We start from the raw sequence: 15,105 nt of genomic DNA on the forward strand, positions 1-15,105 counted from the left end.
CGGATCCTCTGTCCCTGCAGAAGCTTATCTGTGGCTTCAGACAGCACAGATAAGACAGCCCAGCCTGAAAGAAGTGAACAAGATGACCTCTCAGGATCTCCGATGGCCGAGTTCTTGTGCACACAGACGTCTCCTTGTCTCTATAGAAGTCTCCTGAGTTCCAAGAAAAGCTGCAGATATTAGCTCATGACTGCAGGTGTCATCTGCCTCTAGAGATTTACCTAGAGGGAGGGGAGTTGGGGTGATCAGCAAGGGTTTGGGGAGCCCCTCCCCTCCACCTAGCTCTGAAATATGACCTGGCTCAATACTTGGGTCCAACACAGGAGAAAAGCAGCACCCCTCTATCTGTCCTCCAGAAGTCCCAGAGAGGGACAACATGCCCTCATGGGGTGACATTTTGCACACACTGGCTCTCCTGGGAGTCAGTCACACTGTGGATTTGATGTGTCACATGTGGGTAGCATCAGCTGTGTACCACAGTGGACATACAGACCATTTGTACACAACAACTAATAAATGTATTCCGTGTTTTTAATCCTGTGTGGGACAGTAGTCGCCCTTTGTCCACGGTTTCACTTTATGCAGTTTCAGTTACCCACAGTTAATGGTGGACCAAAAATATTAAATAGAAAATTCTAGAAAAAAACTATTTATAACTTTTAAGTCCTGTGCCATTCCGTGTAGTGTGACGAAATCTTATGCCATCCTGCCCAGATGTGAACCCTCCCTTTGTCCAGTGTTTCCACACTGTATACACTACCCACCCATTTATCACTTGGTAGTCATGTTTATTATCAAATTGACGGTCATAGTACCAAGTGCTAGTGTTCATGGAACCCTTATGTGCTTCTAACACCAATGTCATCATGCCCATGTCACTAAACTCACTTCATCTCATCTCACTGTATCATCTCACATCAGGATGTGAGGGTGAGGACAGCATAACAAGATTTTTCGAAATATACATTCACACAACTTTTATTATAATACATCATTATAATTGTTTTATTTTAGAATCAGTTGTTGTAAATCTCCTACTGTGCCTAACTTATAAACTAAACTTTTCATAGGTATGTATGTAGAGGAAACACATATAATGAGAGAGAGTGTGACACTATCCATTGTTTCAGGCACCTACTGGAGGTCTTGGAATTTCTCCCTCTGCACATAAGGAAAGATGATTGTATTTACTTTTTAAATTTAAAAAACCACATCTACACCTGGCACAGTGGTGCATACCTGTAATCCCTGTGACTTAGGAGGCTGAGGCAGGAGGATTACAAGTTTGAGGCCAACCACAGCAACTCCATGAGACCTTGTCTCAAAATAAAAAACATAAATAAATAAAGATGGCTGGAGATGTAGTTCAAGGGTACAGCACCCCAGTACCTGCCCCATACACACACACATACACACACACAACAACCACATCTACATAGTTCAAAATGCAAAGGATACTAAAGGGCAGACAACAAAAAAAAACCAAGATGAGCAACATAATTTGCAGGGCCCAATACAAAATCAAAATTCCAGGTCCCTTATTTGAAAATTATTTAGGATTTCAAGGTGACAACGACAGAGGCTTAACTCAGGAATGGGTCCTTCTGAGGGCTGGTTGGCTACGTCCATGAAGTGAGCCCTGAACAACAACTAGTTGTCAGTGCCTTCCAGAATGACAGGAGACCGGCCAGGCCTCCTGGGCCGCAGCTTGAAGGGAAAAGGCTGAGCGTTGGCCAGAGCCCAAACCTGAGGCCCAGCCGAGGCCGCACCACACACTTGGACCTTCGGCAGAGTCAGGCCTGGACAGCATGTTCCAAATGCGGTGGGGACTTGGGGGTCTCAGGACCCAGAGCATTCATCCATCACAGCTCCGGGACATGCCAACAGGTCTCCAGGCAGGTGAACTGAGCTGGCAGGAAGTCCTCTGAGAGGCCCACCCTGTGGACCACCCGCCCCCCCTGGCCCAGGGGAGGTGTCAGAGGGAGGCTGTGGCTTTGGCCTGTCACAGTGGTACCCACTGGGGGCTGGGTGGGGGTTGTGGCGACCGGTCCCAGGGACCCTTCATCACCACCCTTTCAAAGAAGAGGCTCTGGATCAGCAAGGTCCCCTGGCCCAGGCTGCTGACGCCCATGGCGGCCCTGCTCCGGGCTGTTGTGCTGAGGAAGAATCCAGGACAGGGCTCTGGGTGGCACATGCCCTTGGGGCTTGGGGAAAACAGCCAAATCTTATCACCAAATAAACCTGGGCCGGGCACAGCTGGGTGCCAAATGCGGGGTGGGTGGGGGAATGCCCCACTCCTGCTGCTGCTTGACTTACACTGCCCGCATGCTGGCCTGCCCCCCGCTGTCACCAACGGTGACTCCTTGAGCTGCTCCCTGAGGAACGGGGCACATGGCAGGCACCTAGAGGGTGGTCGCCTTATTCCCGGGGCGCACAATCCAGGGGAGACCCCAGATTAAACCGACGGCAACAGCTAAAACTACCTGAAGCTGGCACACGACAGGCCTGGCCGTGGCAGAGGCCGTGTGCACCTGCAGCCTCCTGAGGACACGAGCTGAGGCAGGGGACCAGGCTGGCAGAGCATTGGCTCAGGCAGAGGGCAAAGACCTGTGCCAGGCCAGGATTGTATGTGCGTGTGTGTGTGTGTGTATGTGTGTGTGTGGTATAGTGTGTGTGTGTGTGTGTGTGTGGTTTACTGTGTGTGTGCATGTGTGTATGGTATAGTGTGTGTATGTGTGTGATGTAGTGTGTGTGTACATGTGTGTGTGTGGTGTAGTGTGTGTGTGGTATAGTGTGTGTGCATGTGTGGGTATAGTATGTGTGTGGTATAGTGTGTGTGTGTGTGTGTGATTTACTGTGTGTGTGCATGTGTGTATGGTATAGTGTGTGTATGTGTGTGATGTAGTGTGTGTGTACATGTGTGTGTATGTGTGGTATAGTGTGTGTGTGTGTGTGGTATAGTGTGTGTGTGGTATAGTGTGTGTGTGTGTGGTATAGTGTGTGTGTGTGTGTGGTATAGTATGTGTGTGTGGTATAGTGTGTGTGTGTGTGTGGTTTACTGTGTGTGTGCATGTGTGTATGGTATAGTGTGTGTATGTGTGTGATGTAGTGTGTGTGTACATGTGTGTGTGTGGTGTAGTGTGTGTGTGTGGTATAGTGTGTGTGCATGTGTGGGTATAGTATGTGTGTGGTATAGTGTGTGTTTGTGTGTGTGGTATAGAGTGTGTTCATGAATGTGTGTGGTATTGTGTGTGTGGTATAGTGTGTGTGTATGTGTGGGGGGTATAGTGTGTGTGTGGTATAGTGTGTGTGTATGTGTGGAGGATATAGTATGTGTGTGTACGTGTGGGGGGTATAGTGTGTGTACGTGTGTGTATGTGGTATAGTGTGTGTGGTAAGTGTGTGTGCATGTGTGTGTGTGGTATGGTGTGTGTGCATGTGTGTGTGTGTGGTATAGTGTGTGTGTGTGTGTGTGTGTGTGGTACAGTGTGTGTGCATGTGTGTGTGTGGTATAGTGTGTGTGTGGTATACTGTGTGTAGTATACTTTGTGTGTGTGTGTGGTGTAGTGTGTGTGCATGTGTGTGTATGTGGTATAGTGTGTGCATGTGTGTGTGGTATAGTGTGTGTGTGTATATACGGTAAGGTTGTGTGTGTGTGCGTGTGTGTGTGTGGCATAGTGTGTGCGTGTGTGTGTGTGTGTGTGTGTGTGTGTGTGTGGTTAGTCGTGTCTGGTGGGTGTGGGTAACGAGTTGGCAGAGGCTTAGCAGGTCGGGAATCAGCCTCCCCTGGGGGAAGCGAAATGATAACTGGCCACCAGGCTGGAGGACACACAGGAACAGAGATGAGGGCTCCAGGGACGGGCAGGTGGGCAGTTACAGCGCTGAGAGCCTGTCTATATCAGTGAGTCCCCAGAGGGGCCACTGGGCTCGTCCTTCAGATGAGAAGAGTTTTCCTCTCCCTCCACCTCACGTCCACCAGGGCCTGTCCACACAACTGTCTCACCATCTGTTGGATCCAGAGCCTCCTCCCCATCCCGCTGCTCCCCCTGGTCCAGGCAACTAGTGTGTCTTGGCTAGGCCACACTCTGGCCTCCTGCCTGCCCGCCCATCCACCTCTTTCCTGGCCACTCCACAAGCAGCTACTCCTGTGGTGTCCATGAAGACCAAACCCTTCTTGTCCACACACACGAGCCACTGCCTGCTCCTCAGGCCTCTGCTCCCTCCATGCTCCAAACTTCTCTCAGTTCCCCAGGGCCGCTGGCTGCCTCTCACCTCCCAGCCCTGGCCAGGAGGACACCTAACTTGGCAGATTCCCCCTGGGCTACTCACTGTCAGTGGAAATACCATTTCCTCCAGTTAGCCTGCCCCAGCCCCCAGCCAGGTTAGGGTCCTCCAGGTGCCCTTACAGCCCCCCGTCCCACTGATCCTAGTGCCAGATCATCAACACCATGAGGACAGAAATACCAAGGGGAAGGATTTTTGTGGGCTCTATTTACTACCATCTCCCAGTGTCCAGAGCAGTGCCTGCCGAGTGACTGGTACTCCATCAATATTTTTGGAATAAATGGCACCTGCGATACTCTATTATAACTGGCTGTTGCTTTTATTCTGTGGTCTCCTTGGGGACAGGAACCGTGTTGATTCATCATTTTAACCTCAGCACTCAGTATAGAGATTGGTGCATGGTAGGTGATAAATATCAGTGGAATACATTCAAATATTTTAAAAATATATTAAAGATAATTTTTAAAAGGATTATGAAGTGGTCAAGAGATGAATAGATAAAGAAAATGTGGTATGTATACACAAGGAATACTACTCAGCCATAAAAGGAAATGAAATTATGGTATTTGTCAGTCAATAGATGGAGCTGGAAACTATCATGCTAAATGGAATAAACCAATCCCCCCAAACCAAAGACCAAATGTTCTCTCTGATATGCAGATACTAACACATAATGGAGGGGGTCGTGTAGGGAAGAATAGAAATACTTTGGATTAGACAAAGGGAAATGAAGGGAAAGAGAGGGAATGGGAATAGGAAAGGCAGTAGAATGAATCAGACATTACTTTCCTATGTTCATATACAAATACACGACCAGTGTAACTCCACATCATGCTCAATCACAAGATGTGTGTGTGGTGTAGTGGGCTGGGGCTATAGCTCAGTGGCAGAGAGCTTGCCTAGCAGGTGAGAGGCACTGGATTTGATCCTTAGTACCACAAATAAATGAACAAGTAAAATAAAGGAATTCTGTTCATCTTCAACTACAAAAAAGAATTTTTAAAAAGAATGAGAAATTATACTCCATGTATGAATAATATGTCAAAGTACATTCTACTGTCATGTACAACTAAAAAGAACAAATTAAAAAATAGGAATGATGAAGTGGTCTGTGGAATAGATCCCAAAGACGCATTGTTATTTGAAAAAGTGAGGGCAGAGTTGTGTGTATAACATGTTGTCCATTTTGTAATAAGGGACTGAAGTAAGACTTCATATTAGTTTTTGCTCAGACATAAAGAACACTCTAGAAGGATGCATGGAAAATCAATAAAAGTAGTTACCTTTCATAGGAGGGACTGGGCAAGTAGGGATTAGCAGAGACAGCCAGTCCTAGTGTAATTTTACATTTTGAATTTCCAATTATTTGAATCTATTACTCAACCAAAAATGAAAAAGAAGAAAAATAAATATTGAATCCAAGACTGACAAATTCAGATTCACCTGCAAGAGAAATACACGACATAAAATTCTTCCAAGCCCCCATGCCCAGGTCTCCCAGTGGGGTGAGGTCACCTGAACTTTTCTTGGTCTTCCTGTGCCAGAGAGGAGGCCATGCTTCCCCTGAAGTGCAGGTCAATAACAGCAAGTATTGCCAGGTGTAGTGGCCCACGCCTGTAATCCCAGCAGCTCGGGAGGCTGACACAGGAGGATGGTGAGTTCAAAGCCAGCCTCAGCAAAAAGTGAGGCACTAAGCAACTCAATGAGACCCTGTCTCTAAATAAAATACAAAAAGAGGGCTGGGGATGTGGCTCAGTGGTCAAGAACCCCTGAGTTCAATCCATGGTACCCCCAAGAGTTAAAAAAAAAATCAAGTGTTTCCAACCTTAGAGGCTCAGTTCTAGAGAGACACCATCAAGTGTGTGCCCTGCTCTATGAATGAATATATAAATGACTCACTATGCTTAGATATTTCTAGATATGCTTGGGTATTTCCCAAGTTAATCTTAGGGCTCACCAGTTACTCAATTTGGGATCCCTTTCCTAAGCCCTGTGCCTAAAAGAGCCTCTTCCAATTCATCAGTAAACTGGTACAACCACTTTTCAGCAGTATTTAAGTAAAATGCATCTCAGACAGGCCCCATGACCCGGCAATTCCACTGTGTGTGTGTGCGTGTGTGTGTGTGTGTGTGTGTGTGTCCATCCATCTCTGCTGGGTGCATCAGAGGAGGGGATCAAGAATTTTCTTTATTGTTTGTAACAGAAAACAAAGAAAACCACACAAAACAAAACAAAAAACTGGAAATGACCTAGTCATCCTTCTATAGGAAATTAGAGGGAAAAAAATGCAGTCTCTTCAGACAGTGGAATTTCACAGCAGGAGGAACGAATAAACTAAAGCCACAGGCATCCCTGGGTGAATCTCAGAAGTCATGGAAGACAGCAAGCCCTGGAGGAAGCAGAGCAGCCGGACACTCGTAAAGTCCCAACCCAAGCAAAGCTCAATGATTTAACTTCACACATGTTTATCAGAAACAGATGTGGTAACAACCAAGCACACAGAAAAAGATGGATCCCAAATGTAGACAGTTGTGATTCAGGGTGGGGTGAGAGTGGAGGAAAGCAGAACACAACAATGGCAAGGGGAACGAGCTGAAGTGTTGGAAAGGTCCCTCTGGTCGGGCTGTGAGGTCATGGACACATATTCTTTTTAGCACTTTAATATTTCAATTTACAGGGGTTGTGGCTCAGTGACAGAGCGCTTGCCTAGCACACGTGAGGCACTGGATTCGATCCTCAGCACCACATAAAAATAAATAAGATCAAGGTTAAATTCAAAAAACATAGATTCCAATTCACAAACTTAATCCTCAGCCTGAGCTTTGGAGTCAGACAGGCCTGGGTTTGAACCTGGACTGTTTTTGCATGACTGAGGGACCTTGGGGGTGTCCCTTCCCATCTCAGTCTCCACTGCTCACCTGGATAGCAGGGATGACAATGCTCACCTCAAAGAGTTCCAGTTATGCATGTGCCTACCTCTCAGTAGATGCTCAATAAACGGTGGTTATGATTAGGTCAGGATCAGTCATGGGGACATTTGTTTTAGATCTATTTGTGATTTCAGGCATAGGACACTGCAATCCCCATTGGAAGTTAAGGATACAGTAAATGAGAGCTGAGCTGATGAGCCTATTAAAACAATTTTTTTAAAAAAGATCTGAATCAATGAATGAACAAATGAAAGGATTCATAAATTCTTTTCCTATCTCCCCATCTGAATGACCTCGGGGATTCAAATCCTCTGGTGAGCATTGCAGTAACTTAAAACAAACATATGATTCTTGGACCTGCTTACCGTCTTTAAAAGCAAATAGTTAGCTGGACACCATGATACATGCCTGTAATCCCAGCTACTCAGGAAGCTAAGGCAGGAGGATCACAAGTTCAAGGTCAGCCTCAGCAACTTAGTCAGACTCTCTTTCAAAATAATAACTAAAAATTGCTGGGGATACAGCTCAGTGGTAGAACACACCTGGGTTTAATCCCCAATACCAAAAAGTTAAAATCAAAGCAGTAACTAACATGTTCAGCCCCAGAAAGACTCTGCCTCATGCCTCCAAACTGAACCAAAGGTCCCTGACGGAGGAGGGTATCTTGTCTTCACTGCCCCACAGCTCTGGGTGGTGACAGTTGCTCATGAAAGCGACTGCACATTGGGAGGAGAGGCCACTGGGCTCCCAGACATTTATACCCTTGGATTTTCTCTTTGGATCCATAGTATTCCTTGACCTTAAAGTCCCAGGAACATTTCTCTTACGTACACTAACAGCCCATGACTAAACGAAATTAAATGGTTTTATAGACCCTGAAAGTGAAAGGGACTAATACAGATTCCTTTTCTGTTTCAGGCTAGATCTGGTGGAGGGGATTTCCAGTGGAACTGTGGAGCAATATATTTGAAATCAGGTCATTTTTTTCCAAGACTTTCTGTGACCTTGAGCCAAACTCATCATTTCTAGCCTCAGTTTTCTCCTCTGTAAAATGGAAGGGGGTAATAACAATTTCTTGTTTCCTTCACAAGGATGATGGAAAGACAAAATAAAATCAAGGCCATTTGGGTGACTGGGAAGTTATAAAGCTCTACATATGATGGCTTAGAGAAACAGTATTAGATTTGGAGTCAAAATGGTCTTTTTTTTTTTTTTTCAATTACCAAATATGTGCTGAGGGTTCTTGTGCATCAGGCACCACTCTGAACTCTCCCTGAAAATTAACTCAGTCCTCACAACAGTGGTGTGGCCTGGGTGTTATATTATCATCGATGGGGATACAGGGACACTGAGAAGCTGGGTAACTTACCCAAGTTGCACAGCTCATATGTGGCAAAGCTGAGATCCAACCCCAGGCAGTGGGCCCCATGGCTGAGCCCCTTACCTAGCTACTCTGCCTTGAGATTGAGAGATTCCAAGCCTTAATCTGCCATTCCCTGCTCTTCTACCCTTCGTTTATTTTCCCCCATATATTTACTGTCTGTTTATTACTATGTGCCAGGTGCTGCTCTAGGATAGAACAGTGAACAAAACAAAGTGTCATGGAGCTGCCCCTCTACTAGCCACATAAGGTGTCTGGAGGGTCAGGCGCCATGGAAGACGGGTAAAGCAGAGCAAGGACACAAGCCTGATGCTGAGTCAATGGCGTCATCTCTTAGGGCCTCTGCCCTCCTGTGGTAAAATGGAGATACTGAGGCCCACCCTACCTACCTTAAAGGTTTAGGAGGCAATCAGACGAACTAGGTGTGCTGCTAAGTAAGCTGTAAAATGCAACTCCAGTGGAAGACTGGAGAACGCATGGTTCTTGCCTCTTGGTTCCTGTGGGGCTTGGTTCACGCCAGAGTTTCCTCATTGGCTACAGGTCTCTGTGGCTTAATAAACTGAGTCCTTGGAAACAGGAACAGATCCTAGAACAGTGTAAGAATGAAATGAAATTATTACTATTAATGATCACCCTGTAATGAATTCCCTATTAATGCCAGACACTAGCAGACACTATGATGAATTTCACTTTCAGTAGAGACGTTATTATTACACCTGAGGGGAGGTGTAATTATTATTATTCTCAGGGGAGGAATGTAGGCTCAGAAAGGTGAATAACTTGCTCATGGCCTTCCATCCGTGACAGAACCCCCATCAGAAATTGCACATCTCCAACTTCAAAATTGATCTGCCACTGACCCCAACCCTCATCCCTATTTATTTATTCATTTAACGAATATTTCCTGAACACTTACTATCTTCTAGAAGCCTTGCCAGATGCTGGAGAAATAAAGTAGGTGACTCCTCTGTCCATATGGAAGACAGAACAAACTAGTCATGAGATAAATAAGGTGGGTGCAGATTTGATTTGCTGGGCATCCTACATAGGCTGGGAGGTAAAGAGGCCTCCCTGAGGAGGGGACCTCAGAGCTTAGGCCTAAGCAGATGAGAAGGTGATACCCTCAGAAGACCCTGGAGGAAGAGCCAACAAAGCAAAATAGCAACAAGCTGAGCAGGTTCCCCAAGGAGAAGGGTGCTGGACCTGAAGAACCAGAGAAAGAGGGACAGGGCAAGTGGAGAGATGAGAAAAGAGGGCTAGAACCACACCATGCAGGACTCAATCCCTGTGGAAGAGAATATGGGGTCGTCAAAGGTTTCCAGGTAGCAAGTGATGTGGCCTGATGAATGTTCTAGAAGGATATTATTATTCAATGTTTGAATAGCATTGGAATTTGCTTAAAATAATGTGGTTTGTTAAAATTTGCTTAGAAGATAAGCGAGACGGATGGAAGAGATGGAGGCAGACAGGTGGGGATGGGCTGGGAGCCAAGAAAGGCTCTCACACCTTCCCAGGTGTTTCCTGCAGCGTGGCTTCATCTGAATCAGACCTTATTTATCTTCCATATGACAATCATTGGCTGTAAATGGAAATAACGAGATAGATCTCCAGGCCTCAGCTGTAAGAGGGATCAGATTCCTTCCCTCTTCTCTACCCATCCCATACCCGCCCCCGGGGAAAGGGGCCTTTTGCCCTATTGGGGGCTGGGTATGGTCGAGCAGTTTGGAAGATGCTTCCTAAGACCAGCCAGGCTCTCAATCCAGATGCAGGTCAGTCTCTGCTGAAGCCTGCCCTGGAGTCAGGCTCTGTGGGTTCTTACTGAGTGGCCTTGGTCACCCCTGGGCAGACAAACCCAGCCTCCTCCTGCCCTACTCCCATGAGTTTGTGGCTAGAAATAAGATGCCACCAAGCTCCAGCAGAAGGAGGGCTTTGTAAGAGCATCACACACACCTCAGGATCCCTGGGTGTCCTGGGGTTGGGGTGGCACTGCTGGGACCTGGCAGAGACCTCAGACCTGTACCATCCCTCTTCTCTTCTATCTTCCTCACCACACTCCTGCCCAGTCCTCTCTTCCCTCCTGAGGAGGAGGCACACCTGCATCTTAAGAAGCTAGTGAGAAGCAAAAGAAAGGCCAGACATGGTGGCACACACCTGTAACCCCAATGACTTGGAAGACTGAGGCAGGAGGATCACAAGTTCAAGGCCAGGCTCAGCAACTTAGCAAGACCCTGTTTCAAAATAAAAAAATAAAAGTTGGAGCTGAGTGGTTAGAAGACTTGCCCAGCATGAGGCTCTGGGTTTAAACCCCTGTACAGCAAAAAAAAAGATTTAAAAAATAAATAAATAAATAAATGGTAATTAAAAGAGGAACTTTTAGAAAGCAAAACTATTGAACTTGAAAATTTCTGGGAAAGTGAATAATCCCACGCATGCAAATTCATCAAAATATGTAGAAATATGCAAATTTTATGTAAACTAGTCACATTTCTTCCTCCTTATTTCTAATACCACCGTTTGTGCCCCTGGAGGGATCTGGAGGTGAGAGGATCTTGGCAGAGACCCCCGCACTAATGCAAAGCTTAAAGGTTCAAGTTTTATAGACTTCTCTTTCTTGGGATTGTAGATTTCTTCCTTGGACCCTACAGCTCTCTGACCACAACACATCCTCAGAAGGACCTAGGGAAACCCCTTTACCAACCAGCCCTGCTAGACTTTTTTTTTTTTTTTGGTACTAGGGATTGAATCCAAGGGTGCTTTATCACTGAGGCTGGCCTTGAACTTGTGCTCATCCTGCCTCAGCCTCTTGAGTCATTGGCCATTACAGATGTGCAACACCATTTCCAGAAGGCCACCAGAATTTCCTTGTTCTGGACAGGACATTGACACATCATACTCAGAGATGACTGGGCAGGTTTGGAGGAGGGAGGAGCTAAAAAGAGACTCTTGCAATACCATCTTTTTATGCTAATGATATGCAAATACAGCTGGTTTTCTTTTCCTTGGCCCTGTGGAGCCAAGAAATGACTTGTCTGTGTGCAGTGGACCAAAAAAGTCTGGAAAGAGCTGAAGGGAGAGAGAGCAGAGAAAAAAGAGGCCCAAGAGCCCCAGCTGACCCTCATTTCCATTCCCACCCCCAGACACAGTGACCCCAGCAAAGGACAGCTGGCCAGGCAATCAAGTCAGATTGGAGAGAGCTGTTGTTCCAGGCATGAAGCTGGGCACATGGGGGCACAGGGAGGTTGCCTGTGTTCCTGTGCAGTAAGACAGGTGCTGTCTCCTTTCACCCCACCCTGGGGAGTGCCTCTGGCCACCTCCCTCTACCTGAATAGAGATTATCTCCCTCTGGGCCATTATCTCCTACAATTGCTCATGAATGGCAACACCCCCAGTGCCCGCCCAACACTTGAACCCATTCTGGACAGGAGGATTAGCTCCTCTTTCGACAGCCCACAATAGCCCTCCACATCCTTTGTGCCTGTGTTTGCAGCAAATATTGAAGCTCTCTCCTGAAACCCATTATCGGCTACCAGGACAAAGGCTTTCCTCAGGTCTCCAGGACAGAGCCCGGTGCCAGGATGTTCCTTGCCGCCTCACCTGCCACTTCTCCAGTTACCTCCAGAGGGAAATGATCCCCATTTAGATGAGGCATCTCTGCCAAGGCAGTGGGCAGAGTGGGTGCCATGGTGCCCGCATCCAGGTTTTGCCACTAAAGGGGAAGCAGGGAGCTGGACACCCTGGGGTGGGCAGGTGTCACAAGATGTTGGGACATGGAAGTATCAAGGGTGGTAGCGTGGGCTGGCACTGAGGACAAGCAGCAGGTGCCAGCTGGGTTTCACAGATGCCGCCTTCCAGGAGCATTCCCGTCTCCCACCTCCAGCCTAATTTGCAGAGGCCACCTTTTACTCATCCTTCTGATCTCAATCTAGACTTCACCTCGCCTCCTCCAGAAAGCCATCCTCGCCTCCTTGGCTTGGGTGTCCATCCTCCATCTGCCAGTGTGACTAACTGCCTACTCACCCCCTGCTTCCCTTGCCCCCCTGAAATCCCAGCCCCTGAGCTCCCAAGGACAGTCCACTATTGTGTTCACACATCTGGCACAAGTCCTCCACAGGACAGACAGATGTGACCGAATGACGGAATGAAGGAGTGAATGGCTTTGGCAAGTGCAACTCTGCCTCAGCCTTGGGTCCTCAGAATTCTGGCCCAAGGGGAGCTGGGTCATGAAGGGCCCGGAGGGAAGGACTGAGAATCTTCCATGGCCTTCTGTGGACATCTTATGACTACCCTGAGAGTCATCATCCATGGGACCTTGGGTGGATCTCTGAACCAACCCAAACCTGGTCCCCTTATCTGGCAAGTGGGAAGAACAATATCCGGAAAGATGGAGTAAGTAATGCTCTGAAACTCCAATGTTGCTGTGTGCTGATGCAGGAATGATAAGTGGAGGAGAATCATGGATCCCTGCTCAGGGCAGGGGACTATCCAGTGAGAAGAAATGAAGGAGATTTGGGGGCAGTCACTCACTGCCACCTGGCACAGGGGGGACCTGCTTCCAGGATGGAGACCAGGGAACTTGAGAAGGAACCTGAGGGCCTGGGAGCCATTGACCCTGCTTCCTGGTCCCATTTCACTCTCCTGTCTACTGAAGGAAGGCACCTGGCCAGGCAGGATGGAGGCTCCATCCAGCCACTTACTGGACAAGTTACTCATTCGCCTTCCCTCGATTTCCTCTTCTTTAAAACAGAGATAATAGCAGTGCTGCCTCATAGGATTGCTAAGAAGCTTAAATGAAATAAACTACATGAAATATTCACTGCAGCTCCCACACGTACATACTCGTTCCACACAGTCCCTTGTTCCTGGCTGCCCTCTACCCAGCCCCGCTTCTTCAGGGAACCTCAGAGGTCACCCTCCCATTTTGCAGAGAGAGAACTCAAGAGAGGTTCGGAAACTTCCCAGAAGTGACTCAGGATGGTTTGGACATAGACCTGAAGTGCCCAGGTTTCTACTCCCACTTCCTTGTAGCTTGGGGTTTGAATCATTCCCTCATTGCTTCATGTGTACAAGTCCAGGCCACTCTCCGAAGTGGTGACCAGTGCTTTTCCTCTGCCCCTTTCAGCCTCTTGGTAGTGCTGGGCTCTACCCACCCTCCAAAATAACTGGAAGGACAGATGGTGTCCTGAGAGAGGGATGGCAAGGTAGAAGGGGCTCCCTGAGTTCACCAGGCTCCCCCCAGGAGCCTGAACTGGACAGGGATATCTGAGAGGCCAGAAGTCTTGTGGGGAGAGCAAGGCCAAGGTGATGCTGGCAGCCTTAGGGCTCAGGGAGGGCACCTTGCAGACCTGGCCGGCCAGACTGCTGCCTCAGTTCTGAGCTCCAGTGCCTGGTGACATGGCAGACCTTTTAGTCATGTGGAAAGAGGCTCCTGTGGAAATGTGGCTCCATGCTTAGAAACTGGCAGCCAGTCAGCTTTCTAGATGTGTCCCAGGCACTGGCAGGGGAGGGGCACTCACAGAGAACCCACATCTCTGAGGCGACTCCTCAGAAGGGCCCAGCAACCTGCCACACAAATCCCCCCAACTCCCTCCAAGGCCCCTGGTATATCCTTCCTCCTCTTGGGGATCCAAGTCATGCCTGGCTGTTCAGGTGAGAACCACACCTGTGCTGGCCACCAGGCATCTGCCCCTGGCTGGGGACAAGGAGAAGGTTTCCAGCCAGACAGAAACTCCCCACCTGACCTTCAGCTCACAAGGGAGGCTCTCTTCCCTACACTGACCAAGTGCCAGCACACGGACTCTAAACCATACCTGAGAAATAAATGAATGAACTGTCCTCAAAAAATCTGAGGCTCCAAGTCTCCACAGCCTTCTTCCAGGACCCGCGTCAGTATCTCACAAGCCCTAATCTCCGATTATTTGGTCAAGAATCTAATAATAAGCCTCTTCAAGTTCTTGGGTGGTGATAAGGTGCCCCCTCCATCTTTTCTGGAATAAGTAATCCTAAAAATATCTTTCCCCACTTCCTTGGCACTCCTCTTGGCCCATCTCCAAGCCCTTCCTCAGATTTCCTCTTTGGACCCAAACCTGAACATTCCTGGTTGGCTCCCCTGGCAGGAGAGGGCTCTTATGAGAGGTGAGAGGTGGGAGGTGGGGGATGGCAAGGAGGTGAGAAAACAATTTTCTACCTCAAGGGCGTCCAGCCAGGGGACCGCCTTTCTGCCTGGGTTTCTGAAACTCAGCTGTTTCAACCAGTCTTATCTCACCGCCACCAACCCAGACTCCTTCCTGCATCCTGGGAGATCACCCCTCCCCAGCAGGGGACAGTATGATGATCTCATGCAGTGGCTCCAGACTATTCCTAAGAATTAACTATTCCTGGGGCTGGGGATGTGGCTCAAGCGGTGGCGCGCTCACCTGGCGTGCGTGCGGCCCGGGTTCGATCCTCAGCACCACATACAAACAAAGATGTTGTGTCCGCCGAGAACTAAAAAATAAATATTAAAAAAAAAAT

At 48.0% G+C, this 15,105-nt stretch overlaps 1 protein-coding gene across 4 annotated transcripts in view; it reads left to right on the forward strand.

Annotated features, from left to right (window-relative positions):
* Positions 1-8,346, forward strand: part of RAB7B (RAB7B, member RAS oncogene family) — a 29,640-nt gene extending 21,294 nt beyond the window's left edge. For 2 of the 4 annotated variants that reach the window (XM_081299683.1, XM_081299682.1), the window contains one exon: positions 8,133-8,346. In XM_081299683.1, the coding sequence (XP_081155809.1) occupies positions 8,133-8,243 (111 nt within the window). In that variant the 3' untranslated portion in view covers positions 8,244-8,346. Of the gene's footprint in view, positions 584-8,132 lie in introns of those variants that run through there. The other 2 variants (XM_081299685.1, XM_081299684.1) reach the window with 2 other exon arrangements.
* The last annotated feature ends 6,759 nt before the right edge of the window (positions 8,347-15,105 follow it).

This window comes from Spermophilus citellus, assembly GCF_964194105.1.
Source record: "Spermophilus citellus genome assembly, chromosome: 6".
Taxonomy (NCBI): Eukaryota; Metazoa; Chordata; class Mammalia; order Rodentia; family Sciuridae; genus Spermophilus; species Spermophilus citellus.